Source organism: Anabas testudineus, chromosome 10 (assembly GCF_900324465.2).
Source record: "Anabas testudineus chromosome 10, fAnaTes1.2, whole genome shotgun sequence".
NCBI lineage: Eukaryota > Metazoa > Chordata > Actinopteri > Anabantiformes > Anabantidae > Anabas > Anabas testudineus.
Genome location: NC_046619.1, coordinates 17,913,124 through 17,937,710, shown reverse-complemented (window position 1 = coordinate 17,937,710; position 24,587 = coordinate 17,913,124). Strand labels below are relative to the sequence as shown.

Below are 24,587 nucleotides of genomic sequence, written 5' to 3'. Positions count from 1 at the left end.
GCTTTTCAAATTTTTGACATTTGCACGAAAAGTTCCCAAATGAATTGAATTTATTCATATGGACCCAGATTTAATGAGAAAGGAAATTGTTTTATTACTGTAACTGCAAATTGATGCGTCTCTGCTCTGTTTAGTTTCTGTTTCCTCCTCTACCAATAGAGGGCAGCAGCTGCACTGAAACATGCAGAAGAGCATCATGGATCTGAACTGAAATTCACTTCACTGCTGAGTTTTTGGTCAATAAAGAAGAAATTTGGAAATCTGTAGCGACTATGTGCACGATTAGCAGTGACCGAAGTAGTTAGAGGGAAGTTTGTGTGGTCATGAGGCCTCATCTGTCATGTTTTGTTAAAACTTTTGATGTTGACTTTATTTGTAATTGACCCTTTGTGGCATTTAAAAAAAAAAAAGACAAACAATGTTCTAATCAGTCTTGACAAACTGATTGATCTCTCTGACAACGTTTTGTGTCATCCTGCTGGCTATTAAAGCATTAATCAATGAAGCTGACACATAGACTCCCCAAGGATGATACATTGGGCTATTTGGAGAGATGGCTCAAAAAAACTATGATCACAAAGTAGTTCATTAAGTTGATATATGAACCATGATAAAAGGGGGAGAGTTGCTGGGAAATTAGCTCTCCTAGGTGCTCCTGTGCCATGGACTGAGAGTTTGGAGCTGTTTTTCTGTGCGTGTGGGAAAGTAGCAGAGTTTATACACTGTGTGTTTCTGCGGGGAAGATAAGGGACGAGTGAAACTTGGGAGAGCTCTCTCACTCTTTTTTTTTTTTTTTCTGGTGACATCAACAGAAAGAGAGAGAGAGAGAGACAGACGGAGAGAGGGAGGGAGAGAGACAGAGAGAGAGGATTTTGGGGGAAACCTATGTACAAATCTGTCTGCCTCTCTCACAACCTCCGGGCGGACCAGTCTGCGTTGCGCCTCTGACTCTCTCACCTTGTTTTTTTTTTTTAAAGATTACAATTCCTCTTCAACTCTCACTTTTTTTTTATATTATTTACAGCCCAGCTGAACATTTTCACCTTGGAAAGTTATTGGGGCTGATAACTTCTTCGTGAAGACTTTGTGAATGGGCAGCATTTGAGGAGACTTTTACGCATTGAGTGGAGTGGCGCACGGTTAGATGTTTTCTATGATAACTTTTAAGTGTCAGCTCTTAATTCTTATTTTCTTCATATTCCTCAATGGCAAGGCAGCGTTTTAAGGAGATTCTGACTGATCGACTCTCTTGAGAGAAACTTTGTTGAACTTCAGAAACAGCGAACTTAATTCGATTTCGCCTCCATCTGTACTTATTCTACTTTTTTAATTTTTAACACACAGTCAAGCGGCCTCTCCTGATCTTTCCTCAGTTCCACAACGTCGACTTCCCCGCGGATTTTCAATTAACCTCAGTTTGGAAGTAATTTCATTGGATATCATGCCTCCGACCGGGACGGAGAAGCGGGCTGCGCGCTGCCGGGTTTGGGCTCTGGCTTTCGTGCTGCTGGCGTGCGTTGCTTCGGTGAATGGATGCCCACACAAGTGCAGCTGCTCCGGGTCGCATGTGGACTGCCAGGGTCTGGGTTTGAAGACTGTGCCTAAAGGAATACCAAGGACTGCCGAGCGCCTGTAAGTGCGACTGAAGTAGTTAGTAAATGTGTTTGTACTCGCAGCATCACACAGCGCCCTGGTACTTTAAGGTGCCATTTAGATTTTTGTGTCACTTTTGCGTTTTTGCAGAGGTCCCATGAGGAATATCACATGAGGAATATAAAACTTACATGTAAACAGTTGTCGTCAGAGATGATGATGGTTTAAATGCTGACATTTCACTATTAAGTGACCATTTCATCAAAGTCTGCTTTACTTGTTCAAATGTCCCAACAGGAGGGTCTTCCTGCCCAATAATGGGACTCTGCCTAGTTTTTGTCAGTGAGATTACATCTGTGGGCATCAGTCTACTTCTGAGTGAGAGACATTTCAGTTCTCACCTGCTCTTTGTGCCCATTAGAAGGCAAAAGAAAAGACTTTGGCCTCTTCTTCTTAGGCTCATAGTGCGTATAGTCAGATGAGAAACTTTTACCATTTGTGCTGCCTTGAATTATAACTCATTGATGTAAGTTCAATTTGTAAGGTCAATTAAGATGAGTGTGCACCTTCAAACCCTAAAGACTGAAGGTTGATTAATTGGACAATAACCTATTAGAGCTGCTATTAATATACTAGGTGAAAACAAAGGGTAGTTTCCTGTAAAACATAAAACCTCGTCCGGTCTGAAAGCAAACTGTACACTATAGGCACTTACACTTCACAAGTGACCCCAATGCATCAAAGCAGTTAGGGACACATCCTGAAGCATCTTTTAGAGAGAGTTTTAAGATTTTCAACAGGTCAGACTGCAGACTGAAGCGGTGAGCTCCTTAAATCATTTTGTACTTATGTACTCCCCTTTGCTGTGAGACCTTTTGCGCTGCAGTTTGTTTTTAGCGTTTTTATTTAGGTTGCTGGTTGCGAGTTGGACTGCAGCCTCAGTGATTTGTGTAAATTCCTCCTGAAGAAATACTGCAGGATTTGAATTTACGTCTTTATTTTCAAGCTATTAATTTTAAATGGTATTCATTCCTCAGGCAGACACAGACCCCTGACAGACACTGCTGCCACTTCTAGTCAGATCTTGACACGTATACACCCCCACAGCCACACACATGGACCCACAAACACACACCTATGCTGTTAAGGTATGGAAGTGATTATGCATGATAAGGGAGCAGCCAAAAGCCCCACAGGGGATCAACAACAGACCTAACCCTGAGACAACAAACACAATCAGTAGGCTGCAGAAGGACGTGGGGGTGATGTTTGTAAATGTGTGTGCATGTGGGGGGTACTGGATGATATGAAGGTGTGATTTGCATCTTATTTTCATTTATACTTGTTTTTGTTTACATGTATGTTTTTTGTGCCTTCATGTTTGTGCTGGTCATTGTGATTGTGTTTTTTTTTTTGCATGTGTGTGTGTGTGAGTGTGAACAATGAGCTCCATACCTCTTCCATCCCACAGGGCACTTGTGACCTCTCAGGACCTGTTGGCTTTTACACAGCAATCCCCTGAAGACATTTACACCCTAGAAAAATAAATAATTAGAGCAGGCTGTGATGGGGAGGTGGGATAACGGGGTCCCCTGACTCTCGCTGGGGTCTCCGGGGTGGAATATTTGGGGTAGCAGCGCCCCCTCCCACTGCCTTCATTCCAGAAACTGTGTTTATGTTTCCCTGATTTATCCAGGTCAGTGTTTCAGCTGTGACTTTGGCCAAGAGTTGCTCTTTCCCTCTCTCTTTCTCTCGCTCTCTGCCTGCCTTCATCTCTCTTTCTCTTGCCAGATATATTTTAGGGAGTCTGAGATGGGAAACATTAAAATGAATGAGATTCCAGCTCTAAAGGTTATGGCAGATGGGAAACTTTTCAGGAGAGATGAACAATATTGCTCTGAGCGATAGGGATTTGGGTTTGACAACTCTGATAAATTCCATGTGGGCAGCACATTTTAGAAATTAAAGTGCCAAGTTGGTTTAGTTATGAGTAGAAACAAGTGGTAATTTGTATCAAAGTTCCCAAAATTGTCTTATCAGTGAACAATATGTCTTTAACTTTAATTCAAACATTTAAAATAATGAAAATCTAATGTGTAAAAATTTCTCTTCATGATCTAAATTATGCCTTCATATCAAAATTAACCTAAAAGTCACACATATAATAATCTGTTACTTCAGAAGTTATTAATGTTCTTTCAATGCAATGTTGAAATGTTTAGGTAACAGCTTGGACTCTAGTATGCATCGTTTCTGGCAGCAAAACAGTGCACAAGACACTTGGACTTAAAAGGACATGCCAGTGAAAACCCTGTTTTTAGTATCAAATGCTCACACCATGTAGGCTTGAAAGATTACTTTGGAAAGTTTAGTGTTCCCCTAGAAGAAGGTCAAAACAAAATGTCCAGAGAAACGGGTGCAAATTACAACTTTCACCATAATAACCACACTGTTGTAAGCCTATATGCTCAGTATGTTCCAAATGCTCATATTTTGGCCAAAATATAGCATAATATGTTTTTCCCCGCTCTGTGGTTAGCTGTTAAAATTTGTCATATTTATACCTCCTGCCTCTGTTGATTGTAAATTGAACACCGGACAAAACGGCGTGTAGTTTGACTCTCACCCCGAGATGTTGGTAGATTAGAAAATGAATTTACTGAAATTGTCTTTTAAGACTCATGTCACAGGATTTCTCATCGCTAAAGAATTCCATGGAGAAGAGTAAATGCAGTAGTCTCACCGCACCAGAATACTATGCAACAAGACCACAAGACATGTGGTGTTTGAGTATGGGACAAGATTTTTGCCTTATCTTGAGTGGAAAATCTTTTTCAACTATACTCTGCTGCTCACTTTATCACTCTCCAGAGCCACAGACAGACTCCGTGGAGGTTACCGAAAACAAATGCAGAGAATCGCTGCTAAGTGAAGATGTTTCTGACACAAGTTGAGGAAACCTGTGTACAAAGAAGCCCTGCACAAGGCTTCATGAATAAATAACGCTTGGATGCACCGATACTGAAAAAAGTATACAGCGGTAGATTTTTCCCTTAACGCACCAGCGCTGCCTAGAAGGAAGGAAATCAATCGAGATGGAAAATGGTTGGCACTATAAAGCATTCAAACAACCAGCACGATCCTTTAAACTTTAGAGCCGGTCCCTACTTAATCTCTTTATTACACATAGTATATAACTCCCAATCCAGTTCACAATCGTGTCAGGAAGTAAAAAATCCACCTGTCATAATGGTAAAGTCTTCTTACAAGCTCTATTTTCTTAACTATTGTAAACAGAGCATTTGGAAAGGTTAATGAGAGAAAAACACTGGTGGCTTCAGCTGCACATTCAACCCACACACATACACACTCGCAGGCAGCCTTGCAGATTACCTCAGGCCAGTCAATTCCATAATGTCCTCCTTGGGATGCCACTTGAGATCTCATTTGCATCTAATTTGAGTGGAGGGTTTTGGGGGGGGGGGGGGGGGGGCTTAACAGGCTTAACGAAGCCGGGCAAAATGAATTGGTGAAGAGGGGCGGCTTTTCTCTCCTGGGTCCAATTCACACCTGACCTACAGGGACCGCACAGACACACACACACACACCCCGCAGTGTTGATTTTTAGAGCTGTGAATTCCAAACTGTTTCTCAAATCACTGTGAAATGTGGGGAAAATTGAATGGTGTACACTAGAGGGGGGCCTCAGTCGCTTGAGCTGCAATCAGGGATTTTTGTGTTAGGGTGTGAGTGTGTCTGTGTGAACATGTGTCCTTTTGTTTATGTCAGTGTGTATGAGCTCTTTTAAGTTTTATACGCGACCGTGTTTGTATATGTGTGCTGTATTTTAAACTGAATATGCTGGTGTTAAAGTGTGTGTGTGTGTGTGCAGTTGAATGAGTTCACTGCTGGAAGCAACAGGTTCTCGAGCCAACTTTACACAAACTAATTTTGATTTTAACTGCCTATTTTTCTGCTAAAGGCACTTTGAGGACATTTGGCAGGTTTTTTACAAGCAACACCTTTCCTGTATTTTCTAGCCTCATCTGGCACTTTCTCTTCTCGCTTTTGTTTTATTTTCCTTCCAAACGCTTCATCTTTGCCCCAACCTTGTTCCTGATCCCATGCGTTCACACCTCCCTCTTTTCTCTGTCGTGTTACCATCCTAGACTCTCTCCTCCTTTTATCAATCTTCTCTCTTTTTCCCCCTCACCTCTGCCTGTCTTCTCTCCCCCCCTCTGACCTCCACGTCCCCGTCCAACACACACACACTCACACGCACTCACACTTTGTTTTGCTAGCAGCATCTCTCCAGTAGAGCTTTCACAGCTCCCATTTCCTCTCAGCGTGCCAACCTACCACGGTGCACACAACAGTAGGATCCTGCTGCTGTGTGAGTGTGTGCAAGCAGGCATAAGTGAGTGAGTGTGTTTCTGTGTGTAGAATAGACACACACACATTGCAGCGTCTGCTTCTGGCTCTCATCAAAGCTTGGTGTTGATTGGTTAGTGGACGCTGTAACCACCACACCCTCAGCTATGAAATGGCATTCCATGGTGGGACTGGAATCTGTGTGTGTGTGTGTGTGTGTTCCTTTGAATACTGTGTTGCTAACCTGTCCATGTCCATGTAGCAGGCCGACTCAGTTGTGCTGACACATTTCCCGGTCGCTAAATTTAGAATCATTTGATTACACAGTATTAAGAACAATCTGAAATCACTGAAGTGCTGTGGTGTGGACTTCAGTTTTGGCCAAGCTCCTTTCAGCTGTGGTCCGAGCATTCCCCTGAAGTCATTGCAAACATTACTGTGTTGTATACAAGTGCTAGCCACACCTAAGCTGCCTGATAAATCAATGACTTTCCAAGCGTTTTGATTAGCCCCATGAATCTCCGCTTGCCATGCTGTGTTGGGACCCGTCCCACTTTTGATGAAACCAGGGAGCTAATTAGTGATGTATTTTGTTTGTGTAGTGTTTCTGTATATGTTCTCTACTTCGAGGAGAGCTTCAGTCAGCGCTCGTGCTTTGGTAACTGTTGAATAAAAGCCATTATTCAATGAAGAGGGTCCTTTGCTGTTATCGTGGGCATGATGGTGATGTAATACATCTGAGGAGCAGCCGAGTGTTATTGCTATAGCAGACAAGCCTAAACTAAGAAGTAAAAACCACAATGAGCTTGCTGTTCTCGAACAGCCTCTTAATGTCATGCCTATCATCTGCGGCCATCTCGTGGTAACAATTTTGTTCCCTTCCAACAATGTTTGATTCAGTTATGGTACGCCAAATGGCACAAGTGAGGGTAACCGATATTTAGGTTCCAGTTCTAGGTCAGTGGGTGATATTCTCTTTCCAAGTTTCTTTAGCATGCGGGCAGTTGACCTTTCTATATAATGACTTTCGCTGTGCCAACGAGGCAGCCAGCTGGCACTGACATTAGGCACTGCCTTTCTGTGAAACAGATCTAGCTAGATGCTACATTAACAGTCACACGTATTCATATGAACTGCATGCAAAAAAAAACACACAGCACAATCAGTCAAAGCAAACAAGCACGTAGTGAAACATGAAGGCACTTTTAAGGACCATAACCATCACAGCTCTGCCAAACCCAACCTAAATTTAAACTTAACTATTAAAAGAAAATGAGTTTATTGCAATCTGAGTTTAGCATTTGTAGTTTTGACCATTGTTTTGTCTATTTGTTCATTGTATTTGGAGTAAATATCATGTTAAACTTTCCAGAGCAATTACTAAAACCTGGGAAGGAGGGGCAGCAATTGAGTGGTCAGATGATCCGATAAGCTGTAAACAAGCCACGGGTTAATCTAAAGCACCTTTATTTGGAGTTTAAACTGGGAGTGAGCACACCCTAAGAAACATTGTGTTTGCTAAAAATCTGTTAAGTCTGACTGTTTGCAGCAAACTGTCTGTGATGTCTGTAATAAAAATATTACAGAGTGAAATGACGATATGATGGGCAAAACTGCTGAGGCACAGACTGTATAAAACTACAGTGTTAACCCTCAAACAACCCTCCAAAGCCATAATATCTTTATTCTCAAGGTCCAAAAATGGAGTCACACGTTCCTATTCCAAATCAAAATACATAAATATGCGTGGAAGCACACAGGAGAATTAATGCGTGCAGCCACACACATGCAGGCAAGTACAGTCACAGGCAGTAGATTTGTGCTTTCACCGGTTTAAACATGTATGGAAACTTTGACATATCACAAGAGAGAGAGAGCGAGAAAGAAAAAGAGAGTCTGTGTGACACAGAAACAACCCAAAGTCACGAATGACCTTCTGTGACTTTCTGCTGAAACGGTAGCCATCAGACCAGAGGACTGAAGACTATTACGCCAAGTCTGAGTTGTGTGTGTGTATGTTCGGAGTTGTTTGATCTTAACAAGCTGTGCCACTGTTTTGTTAGGCCACTGTCACCAAAGCAACACATTATATCCTCTCTGCAGTGACTTTCTTTTCTCAGTGTGTGTGTTTCTGTGCGTACCCTTCAACTTTATGTCTTTCTGTACATGAGGCGGTGCACGCAATATGTTGTGTAGCGTACGACAGTGTGACTTAAATGCTAAATTACCCTTTTTTGTTGGATATTCAGTAAAGCTCAGTGTGACACAGTGTTTATGTTATGCTGGAGGTTTATGGAGAAACCAGTTACTGGATTGTGCCTATGTGCGTTTTTCCATCTCGCAGTCTCTTTCAATTCTTGCTTCCATCTTGCATTCACTTTCTCATTATGTCTCATTTATCTTTACCCCTTTCGTCTTATCCTCTCGTTCACTCACTCTTGTTTTTTCTGACTTGTTGAAGAAGCATCAGTCCTTGTTCTAGTTAAGTGGCCTCTCAGTGGTCAAATACCCCTTCACCCCTACCTCCACCACATTCACTTACAGTACATCACTAGTAAATCTAGACAAAAGCAATGCCCTATAAACTCAGAAATGAAAAGGACTAACCAAATACAGCACTGGTTTACGGCCTTTTTGGCTTGTGACTCTAAAAGAAAGGGATGCTTGCAGGCGACTCCCTAATGTGGTCAAACTTGCGTGGTTAACAGCAACACCAAACTATGAATTTGCTGAGGTTGAGTGGCATTAACATCGAATAGAGACAATAAAGACGAGAGAAATTAATTGTGACAGACAGAAAAACAATAGATGATGAAACGCAGAAACAGACGCATTACTCCCACAGATTTTAACAAAGTCCAATCGGTCTGTGGTCGTGAGTGAAAAAGATGCATGCAACAAGTAGTTTAACAGACAGACATGTGCAGGAGAAGACCAGAGAAGTAATAAAGAAAAAGATGGATTTTAACATGGATGGAAGAGTAATAGGGAAAACAGCTACTAAAGTGATATAGAAAGTCAAAGAGACTGCTTGCAGACTGAAAGTAAGAAGTGTCCTTTAGTCTGTTATAGGGAAAATATGCTACTGACTAGTGCCTCCTTTTCCTTACCTTTCTCCTGTTTCCACTTCCACGTTTTTGTTTGGTGTTCTAGACATAAGCCAGGAGCATATTTATACAAACAGAGGAAGTTTTTTACCCATTGTGTCAAATGTGTGGTAGGGAACACTTGCCAGATAAAATGTTAAATGTCAAGTGTCAGAATGTTTCTGAGAACCATGCGTAGCCTACATGAGAAACAATCTGCAGCAGTGGGATCAGTCATCTGCTGCAGCAGCTAAACTCTTCCCACCAGGAAACCATTGTCTTCCGAACACATTTGCTTCAGCAGTGTTGGCAAATATTTGCTTCTGCTGTGTAAATTCTCATGTGGCTGAATGTGATTGTTGTCTGTGAACGCATACAAGCTTATCAGGGATGTGGTAGGTAGCCAAGCTTGAATAATTTGATGTGTTTTAATTGAAATTCACTGAATTACTGACTGGGTTTAGTACATTTATTTATGGTTTATGTAAAGACTGTGGGTTCACAATGGAAAAAAAAACAATTCTTCATTGAAGTGGTCTTAGTTTCTCACAGATAATATAATAATAGATAATAATAATAATTTCTGAGCTTCAAATTAACAAAGAAATTGAATGTGACATGAAGGATGTTAAGTCTACTTAATTTATAATGATGAGAAGTTTTAAATAGGCTGTTCTGCAATTTTAAAAAAGGACATGACCTTTGTGCCCTCAGAGGTACTAAACTTCAGCCTTTTACCTCTTCCCTCTCACTTGTTCTCATGTGTTCACGTCTTTCGTGTGCATTGTGCATGATGTGAATGCCCCAAATACCCTAGTGATGATTGCTGTGTATCCCAGAGAGCTGTTCTGTAATGGGAGAGAGTTCACTACCTATTAGCATCACTCTGACAGAGATTCAAAAGAGCAGTAAACGCTCTCGCAGGAGACCAAATGTTCCCCAAAAGCCCCAAACTTTCCAAAACTTGTAGATGCTTGTAAGCTCTTTTAGACAATATATGGCCTGTAAGTGGAGACAGGGATATGTTCTTTTCCTCATTTGCATCTTTCATTTTTATGATTTACATTATGCGTAAATGATCTTTGATGCAACTGAGTGTTCTACTTAAGTCGTTTTTTGTGTATGGTACAATACGTATAGGCAGTATTAAGGTACTATTTACGGTTGATTGCAGTAAAAACTACAATACTCCTTCTCTTACACCTTTTCACATCCCTTTTGGAAGTGTGCTTCTCTTGCTGCATTGAGAGCAGAGAGAGCAGAGTGCAACTTGAGAGGATTTCAACACTTATCATCTTAAAATGTGTAAATTGTGATGCATTTATGTGCTGGCTGGTTCAGGTCTCTTTAAGACTTAGGTTAACTGCCTCTTTAAGATTGAACAAAATCATTTAATGTAACATTACTCTGCTTCAAATCTGCTAAAATTACAATTAGTGTGGTCAAGTTTGAGCAGATGTTGCTAAATGTACCATCCAAACATTTGAGGTACTGAAGGCTAATTTTGAAGCATTATGATGCCTTCTCCCAGGTTCTGGTGACAGACACATTGTAGATTGTGAAGCTCAGAGGAAAAGGAAAAAGGCAATTAGGATTCCTTGCGTTACTGGGAGATTTAGAGAGTGAAATTGAGCATACCTATCTCAGAGAAAGAAGGATGGAGGAATGAGAAAGTGAAGCGGTACAAGAGCTTTGTAGAAAATAACAGGAGATTAGGACAGGAAGCAAATGCATTTGGAAATGAAGCATTGGACAGGCAACAGTGGATGATGAAAGGGAAAGGATGGAGGAGATAGAGAGATAAGCAATGCTTAACACAGTAAGAGAAAGAGTGGAAAGAGGAAATATCACAATGCTGGAGACAGGGACAGGAAACAGTTTGCAATACTTGGTCATTATACTTCATTGTTGTCTCAGATAAAGGGGGAAAAGATGGCAAAGGTTGAGAAAACAAAAACAAGACTGATTGACATAGAGGTTCAAAGAGAGAAAGAAGCAATCTGATGACAACCGTAAAGCAAAACATTTAAACTCACGTATTCCTAATTAATATTTCATGGTTTACCACAGTGGTGGTCGGTCCAGCTTTTCATTCTGTTAAGCTCCTGGGAGGCTTTTTCACCTGATCTGTCATTTGTTTAACATTCTTCTCCCACAGTTATTTCTCTGTTGCTTTTCTCCCTCAGTCTCTGTGGTGTAGCCAGCCAATAAAGTTGTGCTGTAAGTGAATCAGCTCCTCAACCACATGCATACATCTATGTCTGTAAAGTCAACTGGTTTGTCGACCCAAGGCAGCCAGACTGCAGGGTTCACTGGTTTCAGTGGGCCGAGGGTGATATGTGGTGGAGAGCTGTCTCTGCCTTTGTGTGTGTTTCTTGTGTTCTACAATATATTAATTCCCCTGCACACCTGCTGTTTGCATTCTTGTCTTATCCCCTTGTCGCAAACACACACATGCATGCCTTACCTCTGCCTGTAATGGAAACAAATAGTGGTTAGGGCTATTGTGCTAAAGCCTCTTGTTAGTTGTCTTACTGCCAGCTGGTCAGTTCGATTTAAAGCTAAGTTAAACTTTAGTGCTGGGTGGGGTGGACACCCAAGCTTCAACACACCAGGTGCATAAAAATGGCTGCCGTTCAGATCCACTGGAGCCCTGATTTTGTAAAGGCAAACCTTTGTCAGCTGACAACGTCGTCCTTTTATTGGCTGTAAGCTTTTAATTAAATCAGGTTAAATACAATGCAGTTATTTATGGTACAGTATCATAACAGCCATCTTTGTCTAGGGGCCTTTATCAATTTTGTAAATATCTCCAGGATGTTTTTTATGAGGCAAACATCAGACTGTTTAGATTATGTGTTCACGTGAACTCCAGACTATGTCTTGGGAGTCATATTCAGACATCGTGCAGAGTTACCCTTAACACACAACAAGAGTTTATCTGTGTCAGATGTGTTTTCACATAGAACTAGAAATTCTCTTTGATTTAGCTGAGGGCAAATATAATCTCATACAGTTTCTCATTTGGTGTGATAGCCACCCTTATTTTCTCAGTGTTATGCACTGGTGTAAGGCAGGACAGTGTCATCGTGCAGCACCTGGTCCTGTATCGTCACTGTTTGTTTGATTCCAGAGCGGTTTCCCTGGTGAGACCAGAAGTTTCCTCTGTGAACAAGAGAAAGATGGAGATAAGGATGGAGAGATTAGAGAAGAACGCAAAGTAAAAAGAGAACGGCAGGAAAATGTAGCCGACTGTAAAAGAGCGAAAGATTGAGATAAAAGGGGAAAGATTAGTGTAAGAGAGAAAAATAGAGTAAGGCAAAGAAAAAGTGTTTAGTCAACTGTGGAACAGAAAAAGATAAGACGTGAGAGATTGGGAGAAGGGGAGACACTGTAAAAGGGGGAGATTACAGAGAAAAGGAAAAAGTGGCAAGGAAGGCTGAGAACACGGGTGAAGCTGTGAAGCTGTAACATGGAGAGAGGAGAGATTTCAGAAAGAGTTAAAAACAAGAACTAAAAGATTTTAACCAAATGTGAAATGATAATCAGGTGTAAGACAGGGAGTGGAGGATGGATAGAAGGGAAGTGATGGGGAACAGAAGATTTGCTGCCTCAGAGTCACTCCAAAGTGAGTGTACACTTGAAATTACAAATCAACTCAACAAAATGTTTCCTTGAGTTTTCCTCAAGCTGAAAATGATAAATCAATGCCGGATTTAGCTTTTCACCACATCCAAGAAGGCTTATCAGGCTGCCTTGCTTTCCAAGGACCTGGCCACTGTACACATACTGAAATGACATACTGTGACAGTAACCAGCAGTCCGGTCTACTCTGGATGATGGCAAAGTGGCTCAAAAATGTCTTTCCAAAATCATACTTATGTTATTGATAGTTCAGATTCTTGGATCATTTGATAATATGGGAATGTCTATAGTTGGAATGATGGCAACATCATCATGCAGTACGGAAAATGTCAGTATTGATACTCCAGATTTATAATCACTAATGTTTTTATCATTCCAGTGTCATTATTGTGCTGTTTTATTATATGGACTCAGTGAGATGCAACAAAGCTCCAGGCTTGACTCAAACCTTAGACGCTGCACATTTACTAGTGAACTCATTAGGGGTCAATGACAGGTTTTAGTGGCTGGAGTAGTGGTACTTTTGCTGCTTTCCTTGTGTAAAACTGAGGTTTAACTACCAGCCTTTGCATGTAAGTCCATTTGGACTTAATATAAATATTAAAAAAAGGAGGAAAAGTGGGATTATTAACATATTAAAAGACATTAAACACTGTTCTACTTATTAGTTTTGGCTCCATAACCAATTTGCATCCAATCTTAGCTCTGTTTTGGTCTCCACCAATTCCTCAGCGACATTTGTGACACTTTATGCGCTAAATGCTTCACTGTATTTGTCAGCTGGTTGCTGTTTAAGCTATTTAGTTGAAAACAGCTGCCTGCTGTAAGTGGAAATGAGATTGATGATAGTGGTGACAATGAACCCAACTATAAACTCGTGGGCAGTAAAACCAAAACAATGAACTTAAAGATAATGAAATGCTCCATAAATCTCAGGGAAACTGCAACATCATGCGATAATTCCTAGTGGGTTTGTCGCTATGAATGACCCCTTTTTTACAAGAAATACTGAACTGTCATTTGACTAATTACTATAAAACTCTTCTTGTTTCTTTCCCTCTTTTCTAGAAAACCTACTTGTTTCTGCTTTTGATTTAGATCACTGGCTTGTACTGTGTGTGGGAATCTTTGAAGAGTACAAGCCATCTTAAGTGACCTCCCATTGTATCAGTTAAGATATTGGAACTATTTATTACCTTCAAATACCCCTGATGGACCCTGGCCTGAATCTCATTTTGGGCTTTGGGAAGCGCTGTCCTCTTCCTCCCTGTCTCAAGCCAGGGTATGGCTCCTATTAGGGAGCCTTGCCATGGCAGCTTGGGGAAGCCTTTTGAAATTTAATATGGTCTTAAATCAGATTTATAAATGTTTAGGTGTATTATGAAAAACACACACGCAGCCTGTGTTGGTAAAACCAGAATGTGTATGTGCACGGATATGTGTGAGTGAGTGAAAGCTTACAGAGACTGTGTGTGTGTGTGTGTGTGTGAAATAAGAAAAGTGTGTGTGTTGTTTGTCTGTGCTCTCTGGAAATACTGTCTGTGTCAGTGTTTTCTTTCTTTTTTTTTTTTCTTGCCCTAATTCCTCCAGTGCGACAGCGTTTCAATAAACAGCATACCCGTATAAAAGGAACCAGTCTATACACACACACACACTGCGGCAGTCAGTTCATATTGCAGTATGTATACAATGTGTACCCGTAGTTAAAACAGATTGAATGACAGCCAGGAAACACGATAGTGTTTAAACTCTGATGATGGAAAGAGAAAACAATTTCATCCCATTCTTTTGGCTTGAAAATGTGCTTCCCGATCATTTGCAGCAGCAGGAGCTTGTGCTGAATGAGTGTCGAAGTGCCAAAGTGTCCTGGTGCCTGTAAAGAAGAAGTGCTTGTATATTTTGGTTTGTTTTTTGTTTGTATGTTTGTGTGTATGTGTGTGGGCTCCAATGCTGTGGTGCATTCTCACGCTCTGCCCAACTGTCACATTCGCTAATTTGCCCGAGTGAGAACACACACAAAGACAAACGAATGCAGACGCATACTTGCACTCAGTGGGTGCTCACTGATGTTCATGTGGCAGACGTTTTATTTTATCATGTTTTACAGGATTCGCGTTGCTGTGTTTAATTCATATTGTTAATTGGGCTGTGGGAATGATTACATTTGTCTCTGTCTCTCTGTGTAGGGATTTGAACAGAAACAACATCACCAGAATCACCAAAGTGGACTTCTCTGGCATCAAGAACCTCAGGATTCTGTAAGTTTTTTGTATTTCTTTTAACATTTTGTGGTTATACACCAGTGCATGCTGCTTGAATCGCTCATACATAGTCAATCCAGGTTGTTCAACAAGTTCAAATAACACTGTTTTTCATTTTTTAGCCCCTTCAGTTGTGTGAAGCACAAAATTGTCCTGTGTGTAGCATGTATGGAAGTGCTTTTGATATTGTTGAAGAAGGAAACACTCTTTAGTCACCCTGGTCAGGTTGACTCCACCATTCTCCACTCCAGACCCATTCTCCACTCAGTCTTTCCTTGTTGAGACCTGTACTTTTTCTCTACCAGGAATCCCATTCACACAAAAGCGTACATGCTGGAGCAATTAGGCAAATGCTATATTTACCTAATAGGCCTATATATGGCTATAGAGAAAACAAGTCTATAAAATAACAGTTCCCATCCTAATGAGGGATTCCAGAGCAGGAGAGAATGCAAGTGTCTTACCAAATGAGCGTAATTTTGTAATTACTGAATATTTACAAGGTTAAATAATAAAGTAATAAAGAGAGCAGAGATTCCTTCCATTTGTTAAACAAGCAACACAACACATTGTTGAATTGATGCAGATATATGCAGAAATTAACCTGCTGGAAAAAAAGGAATATGGATAAATTAGTAAGAAATTGTCTCCTAATATGAAACAGTTAAACAAATGGCAGTATGACTTACAGGTTTCCAATTGTTCCTCACGTCTCTGAACAGCACATAATTAGTGAATTGATGGGAAAGAACACCCTCTGTCAGTCTCACTTCACTCTAATTAATGTAGCAACCCAGGAAATTGTACTCTACACATGACAAAACATCATATAATCTGTTTACTACACTATAATCTGACACTTCAATCTCCATAACTGCGGAGTCTAGTGTTAAAGGTTAGTTTCTTTTAAGAGTTATTACAAAAGACATTTTAGTACTAATTCATCAGTTACTCATATATTTCAGTAAATTCTACAACAGGGATGCAGAGCTTTGTGAAATAGGACCATTCAGAGATAGAAGACGCAAACTATTATGTTTTTGTAACTATGTTCCTTTATATAATTAAACACGCTCCATTTCTCAAGTGTAAAAGTGCTGACAACAAAGAGTTAAAGTACTTGTTGCTCACAATAATTGTTCATCCTGGCTGTTAATGTGTGCCCAGCCTGAACTAACTTAGATGTTTCAGAAATGATGATTTTAGGGCATCTGTTCAGAAATCATTTCAGTTTTGGAGCCTTAAACAAATCAGCTCAGCTGGTTGGCAACGGATTCATTTCAAAACAAAATCACCTCCAAACATGCATGTTAACATGGACATTATCAATCTTCTACATGTTCTACTATAGACCTTTGCGCCTGTTTAATCTTTCTACACGATAAAGTTGCTACTGAAGTAAATTGTCTGACTTATCACACCTAAAGTGTGACTCCTCATCTCCTCTCAGCTAATTGAATTTGAAAAGTCTTCTGCCTCAAGTGGCTCAAGTTTGTATTTTGTCTGTGTGCATTCATGCGCATGTGTGTGTGTGTGTGTGTGTGTGTGTGTGTGTGTTTGAGCTGTAATGACTATAATCACCACTGACTGCATGCAGTTTCCCTCCTCACTCTGTTTTAACCAGCCCAGCAGATAAAAATACACTCCCAGCACAAACTAAACTGAGGAGTGGAAATAAATTTATGCATGTGTATCTGTTTGTAAGTGCACTTATTTAACTACAACCATACTTGTAAGGGCCTCTGTGGATTTCTGTGTGTGTGTTAGAGCAAAAGAGAGAGAGAGACCTTTATTTATCGGCATCTTGTGTATTTGACAAAGGGTGAGAAGGACCAAGAAGCTAACTGTGTGTGTGAGTGTGTGTGTAAGTGTTTGCGTGTGGTGGGCTAGCAACTTGTTTCATGTGGTTTGGTGATAAACTGCTGTGACATTTCCCCACTCTAAATCTCTTAAAAGCAATGGGGAGGAGATGGCTTGGGAAACAGAGGAGATAGTCTGAGAAAGTACACACTCAGATACTGTCTCTCACGCACTTAAACATACACTTCAAGTGATGAACAAACGCAAACACTGTCACACGGAGTGTAACGTTTATCCTTATCAGTACCCAAATAGATATTGCTATATCACCCCCCCCCCCCCCCCTCTCTGACATTGTCCCTTGCTCTCACTTGTAGAGCTGCAGAGAAACGTATTCCTAAATTGCCCAATGCTTACGTTTTATGCTAGTAATTATTCAAAATTGGTCTCGTGAAGATATATGTTGCCATTACGTATAATCTGACTTCCATTAAATCAAACTAATCAAACTAATCTACGTTATATAAACAGCATAATAATGACATTTACTAGTTGTATAGAATAAAATAAACTATGTTAATTGGACTAATTTATTGGTAATAGAGTAATAGAGCATAGACAGAAGACACCAGTTAATTGCTCTAAATGACTGTACATTAGTATATGGACAGTTCAGAGATATAGGCTATAGAGCCCAATATGTAATAATTAGGATTTGAAACTTGATTTAAAATTGCAGTGGCAGCCAGCGCGGGGCAGGCCATCGTCCCCTGCTTAAAAAATAAAACAAAAATCCCACTATCATCTGTAATCTGAATAAACATTTATGTAATCCAGCAGCAGTCTGGAGATTCTTAAATCTAAGTGGTTAGGCTGTCTTGCTCTAATCACAGACACAGCTTGTCTCTGCATGCATTCTGCGTGCGCAACACTTAGCGTAATATCTTTGGCAGCTGTACTTTGCAAGATTTCTTCCAGATTGAGGCGAAATTGAATAATTCCAAACAAATTGAGATGTAGGTGAAAACTTGCACTTGATACCGAACATTTGGCTGGAGAAAGCTAATGTGGTTTCACCCATTGTGTGTAAATAACAAGTGAAGTTAATATCCCCTCAAGTATTTTCTTATTTCCTTGGGAGGCCAAGTGCTCTCAGTTTGCCATAAGGTAGCATGACATCATCGTGCTTTTTCTAATGGTTGCTAAGACTTTCTAATATGGTTGAATGATAGGGTTATTAGACACACCAAGCCCGCACACACATGAAATCAATACATGTTTTCTCTCTTTTCTACATTTCTGTCGATGACTAATGCCTGATACAAACCAATATAAAAACAATACCTCATCTGAATAAATTGCCAGCATCGACTCCCCACACATCTGTTTGGCCTAAGATCCTTTGCCTTTCTAAACTTCATTCAATAAATCTTCATGCGGTTGATCCCTCATTTGGACAAATCAGCTCGGATAGTTACTCAAATTTACATCTTAATTTAGCTTTTTCCAGAGGTTTATAAGATAAGTTCTTCTATCAGGGTGGACAAATGCAGTTCGACAAGAATAAACATTTTGGGTTGATGGTGGCAGGATTTAATTTAGGATTGATGGGCTTGAGTGAGCATTGTCCATGCAGTATGTTTATGTTGCTTGCTACGAGAGCATAACTGTGCACCTATGTTTACACTTGCTTTTACAGAAATGACATTGCTCATTAACGCTGCCTGTTTGTTTGTGCATGTTAGTGACATTCAGTATTTTTTATTTTTCAAAATTAAAACCTATTAAAACCTAAAAATTTATTTCTCAGGAAATCAGGGGAGATGTCTGCATCTGCCTTTATGTACATAAACAAGTTAATTCTTAATGAGCATGTCCATGATTCCATAATTAAGTTTGTATTTGAGTTACATTTCGGCCAAGTGCAAGTCTCGAGTTTGAGTGTGTGTGTGTGTGTGCTTGTTTAAAGAGACTGTATGTCACAGACCATGGATTAATAGCTGTTATACAGCTGCATGTATAAACATTTTCTTTGAAAGAATATTCAATGGATGATCATGCCAAAACAATTCAAAGTCCACATGGCAGGCCAGACAGCATCTCTTTTTGATACAGCTTATTTAGTCCTCTTTGGCTCTGTCTGTCTTTTCTTCTCCCTCACTCAGTCCATCTTGTCATTCTTGTTTTTGCATCTCTATTTCCTCTCTTTCTCCGCCTCCTCCTTTCTCTCCCTTCCCTTTACTCAAACCCTCCTCTCACAGGAGCCACTCTCTTCTGTCAACTTCCTCTCCCATCCTCCCTCTCTGAAGATGTCACTCCTAACATCTACAGACAGAACATATAAACACACATATCTGCGGAGATGTCCTCTCTCCTTTTCTCTGTTCCATCTGGAAAACCTTAGATTGCTCAAGAAACATTGTTAAAAGCTGAGCTTGGGAGAAAAAGAAAGGAATATGTATTACAGAGGGAGTCAGAACAGAAATGGAGACAAATGTAAGAATCCACTGACGGATGAAAGAGGGATGAGATGCTAATTGTTTAAACTTTTTGAACACCATGCTTTGAACCAGATTTGTTCCTTCAGCACTCTGATTTCTTGTTTATAAAATCAATTTTTAAAAAGTGTGAGTGCCTCTCCCAGTGTTTGAAATCTCTCTCTTTCTGTCTGGCAAGCAGCCGATTTAGCTGTTTGCTCTGGCCTGGAAATGAGATTTATCTGGTGTTTCTTCCTCTTGTGTGAACCTGCAGGTCAGCTGGGGAAGTTTGCAGTGCATGAATGTTTCTAACTACATGCATGTACTTCAGTTTGGCATTTTTTTGAAGACATGTCTACTGCAACTGTGTAAACTACTGTTATTTTTCCTCTGCATCTCTTTACGTCTGTCACTGTAGTCACCTGGAGGACAACCAGATCAGTGTTGTCGAGAGAGGAGCCTTCCAAGACCTCAGACTACTGGAGAGACTGTAAGTACACACTGTGATACTGCGACGTTGTTGTGTGTGAGTGAGAAACTTATGCAATGCAAGCTAAACATGTGAAGGTATTTTAAGCTTGTAAAAAAATACGCTCACATACACATCACAAAATAAACATACCTGTAGCTTTATACCTGCAAACACATTCACATGCATATAGATATTTGACTTCCTATTACTTCTTTACCATTTGCCAAAAATATACTTACTTCCTGTTGCTGCCCTCCTCATATACACACAGAGTGTACCTGAATAATCCCCATTTCCATCTACTTCACACGGCAACTTGGAATCTGCCATATACATCGTCTTTCTCCGTTTGTGTGTCTGTGTCCGTCAGTTCACACCGAGTCTCCAGTCAACAGTATCGAGGTGTCAGTGCACACCACAACACCTCCCACACACACACCTGCATGTTTATGACTCTGTATTGGAGGGATGACAGGCAGCCAGCTTTGCAGGAAGACATTCTTCCATGTTTGCGCTGTGCAAAGTGTTTGCTGCAGTTTGTGTGTTGTCAGGTGTTATCTCCTGAAAAATAAGCTCGATTTTTGTGGCTGATTTTATAGGCAGATTTTAGGTGATGTAACACGCCTTCTGGCTGCCAAATTGGAGGTCTTCAGCTGATCAAAGCAGCAGGTCTAAACTTAGGGTTTGGATGTCTTAGCAGGATTTACTGTGCTTTCATGAGCTAAATACTTTAGCAGTGATACGTATGCTCACATTCTTTTTGAGATGATGGCATTTATTAGCTATCTAACCACATTAATAATTTAATTTACCACTATATTTCCACAGTGTAATAATGTCAGCTGCAGTGTCTTAAAGATATGTGATACTGCTGTGGGAATGGAAAAAGTAGAAACAGCTCTCTTCAAATCTCCCTGAGATCCTTTCCTTTTTATCAGATACTATATTCATTTGAAAATATTCTCGGTAATTCCCTAAAATAAAATACCCCACGTTTCTCTGATACTGGACAGAAACTTTAAAACAGTGAGTGGCAGCAACATGTGTATCTTGCCTCTAAATGGAGCTCATGCATGCAGACGTGAAAGTGCAAGTACTTTAATTTTAAAAGGCTCTTTAATGCGGTGTCTCAGGAAAGGTCAGAGGTTAGGGCTGAGGGAAGGAGGAGGTTAGGGGGCCAGAATAGTTGTGTCCCAGTGCTTCAAAGTATTTATTACAGTGCAGACTGAAATTGCATGTCAAACTTAAATACATCACACAGCATAAGGATGACACGTTGAACTTTACCTTTAACCAGTCGCAGGGAAAGAATAACAGAAAGTCTTTTATGTTAAGAGAAGGGGGAAAACATGCTCAGACACATAATGATGCCCTGAATTATATATTTTTCCTTTATTGATAGTGAAATGCTTTTTAAAATGCTTACTTGACAGGTCTCTGATGTTGTGCCTGTCAGGGTGAAAGGTTAGGGGTGAGAGGTCCTGGTGCTGAATCGGTGTGATTTATGGAGTCACAATGTGAAAAACGTGGAGCGTATGTAGTCACCTCTTCGGGAATGGACAATCATTTATGTCAACACATGAACTATAGAGTCGTGTGTTTACACTTAGCATTGGTCATTTTAAAGAAACAAACCATTGACTCAGACAGTTTTGTGCTGTACGTCATTATAGGTGGCTGCGTTTTCTTGTATAAACCAGACAAAACTTGTGAATTTTGTGGTGGTAACTATGTGAGATTAGTTCCCTTCAGCCTGCAAACCATTTATTTGGAAATTTTGTTGATTCTGACTAATACTTTTCCAAAATTAAAAAAATATAGTGCCCATGGACTTGTGGGGTGGTAATATTTCAAAGAGTGCAAGTAGAAGAAAGTCTTTATTATTATACTGAAGCACACAAGGGATTCTTCTCTTGAAAACCCAAACAGTTTTGTGAACGATCGTCATAAAATGACTCACAACTGTAATAGTAGCCGGTCATGTGCTTTAATTTAGTACGAGTACTTATTTTAAAGGAGCAGGGGTCGATTATTTCAAATGGTGGATAACTTTCTTTGGACTGCAGTTCTCTTTCCATTGGTGCACACAGGAGTGGAAGTCAGGGCCTTATTATCATTATCACAGGGGTTAAAGGGTTGGTGTCTGCGTCTTCTCCAGCACAGATTCTACTCCGTGACCCCGCGACCCTCTGGCCTCTTTTACTTTTCTTTTTTCCTTCCACGCCTCGTTCCTCGGCCAAATGCTCTGGTAGCTTGATAACACTTTCACTCCCTCTCCTCACACTGTCCTCATCGATCTCTGCTGCTGCCAACCCCACCCTCCGTCTACACGCAGACACACACAAGCACAGGCAGGCACATCGTTCAGCCCCGTGCACTCGCTTCCATCTCGTACTTTCACTTCACACACACATCTTTCTGCCTCTCGACACCATTCTTTCACTCACTCCATCTTCCTCTGCTCCTCATTCCTGAGTAAATAATGGCCATGTGCTCATTTGATGCCTGGTTCAACCCTCCTAAATGTATTTCACATGTAAAATATAAGCAGGCACTGGACATGGGAATGTTTTTATCTCAAATATGTTGAACACAGGAAAAATGCAGCTTATTTTTTATAATAATTGATTGCTAACCATCTTGTAATTAATTAAAACAATCTCACAGATTTTGAGTATTTTCGTTACTTTTATTAATGTTTATGTTGGCCACACATACTACTGCTACTCAAGCCTACTGGATTCGGAGCCCAAACCCTTTAACATCTGTTTGTCTTGACCATTAAAAGTGTTATTGCCAGATGCATAAGCTATCAGTTTTATTGATGAGAAAGTAAATTGTCAGTGACTTCTTGGGCACATCTGTTGCATTTTGTGCGTCAGAAAGTAGCATTCTTGGATCTTTTTTAATCCATTAATTGACACTGAAGTCCTCTTCTTATAGGAAAGTGACAAAACAGCTTAAAGAATAACATCAGTCCTTTTTTTAAATTAATCATATTTTAGCAATCATCATACAGACACTGAACCCAACAATGAATTGCCTGTACTCGCACATAATGTCCATCAGTCTGCAACCTTAATTAGGTGATTTCTCCGTGCCACAGACATCCCTTTCTCCAAAACTTCATTCCCAAAATAAGAAGTTTTTAAATGTTGCCCCAGATGCTCTGAATTGCCACATTTCTTACGGCTGTCTGACGTTAGCAAGAGTCAACATCTCTGCACAACATCTTCTCTTTCTCAGCACAAACATGTCAACATTTTTAACATCTGTCTTTCTTTGCAGAGATGAGTGAAAGATGCCAGAAACCCAAACTTTTTTCCTCTTGTCACTCCCAGGTCAAAGCACAAGCCGGGGCGATAATGATAACTGGCTATTGAGAGCTTACAGCATGATAACCTGCAACTCAAGTGCACACACGGCACATAGCATGATAACCTGTAGGTCATGATCACAAGAGAACAGACATCAGTTTGACCTTTTACCATGAACCCACTGACCTTCATGTTGATGCCCACAGCTGTTTGTTGATGATTCAGTCAACACAAAAGTGTGACTCTGAGTGATTCCTTATTTTCTGCTCATGCTGATCTATTCTACCTTAACTAAAACTGTATTTTCTTTTTTTTCTCTACGCAGTCGTTTGAACAGAAACAAACTCCAGTTTCTCCCAGAGCTTCTCTTCCAGTCCAACCCCAAACTAGGACGACTGTGAGTACACCTTTCTCTTTTTTCCATCTCCACATCTAATCATCCTACGTTCCTCTGTGGCTCTCCCTCATCACCCTCTCTTTCCCTCTTCCTCTATCTTTTGATGTGTTACGTGATCCATTTGAAAACATGGCCACGGTGCAATGTCAGAACTTTTATCCGGGTTGAGGGTTCAAGTCCCGCTCCAGGTGACACAGTGCAGCTCTGTGCTCCTGTCGAGAAGAGGAAAAAAAAAAGTTTGTGTGTGTGTGATTTTAAGAGGTAGAAGTGTGTCTGAAGTTAATGTTTTGCTTGGAGCGGTGTGGAATTTTTATTCGGGAGTATGGAGTTTTCCCAGAGATTTCAGAGAGTAAGAGCAGGTCATACTGATGCAGAGGAGCCTCCCACTTGCCTTCCTTCTCTCTCTTTTTCATCTCGCATTCCCAGACATACTCTCTCTGTCTCTCTCGCTTTCATTTTCTCAGTTTCAGTCCCATCGGTGTATCCACCCTGTATCCTTTTCTTCCCCTGTGCGCTCTCTGTCTGCACTTTTACTTTGACTAAAGTTTTCTATTTGTCTTATCCTCAGAGAGTCTCTGTCAGCTCAGGTTAAAGGTTGAAACACCTTCTAAACTTTATAGCTGTTTATATTGGGTTTCTATCAAGTTTCAGACTAGAGGTACTGTAGATTGTGTGTATGTGTGCATGTTTGCTTTTGCATGTGTCTGAAATCATTATTGTCTGCATTATTAAGCTGATATATATTGTGTACGTACAGTATGTGTTCATGCATACATTCGCTATATTGATTTACTGTATGAACATACAGTGCATGTGTGAGAGTGTGTTTGTGTGTGCACATGAGGTGTTAGGATAGGAAATACCAGCACTGGGACCCTAAAGTTCTCACTTCTCTCATTCTCTTTTATAATGTTTCCATGAAGCAGAACACCTTGGAAGCTACTGTAACCTTTATTTAATGAAGAAGTTATGTTATTATGGTCTTGTGTTTTTTGATATTACTGACATTGTAGGTATATCAGGTGCTTAGAAAGAGAATTCGACCGGCAAAAGGTAAAGGAAAGCATCAAACATTCAATGTCTGTAGCCTTGAAAAGAAGGTTTGAAGAGTTTGTAACTCTCTCTTCACAGAATCAGGATTTCCACATTTCCAGTAGTTACTAACAGT

General features: G+C 40.4%; 1 protein-coding gene across 1 annotated transcript in view; it reads left to right on the top strand.

The window, feature by feature from the left end:
- Positions 1–759: 759 nt before the first annotated feature.
- Positions 760–24,587, top strand: part of slit3 (slit homolog 3 (Drosophila)) — a 201,154-nt gene continuing 177,326 nt past the window's right edge. Inside the window, exons 1-4 of the mRNA XM_026358058.1 lie at positions 760–1,632; positions 14,882–14,953; positions 19,652–19,723; positions 23,348–23,419. Coding sequence (XP_026213843.1) covers positions 1,442–1,632; positions 14,882–14,953; positions 19,652–19,723; positions 23,348–23,419 — 407 coding nt within the window. The 5' untranslated portion in view covers positions 760–1,441. The remainder of the gene's footprint in view (positions 1,633–14,881; positions 14,954–19,651; positions 19,724–23,347; positions 23,420–24,587) is intronic.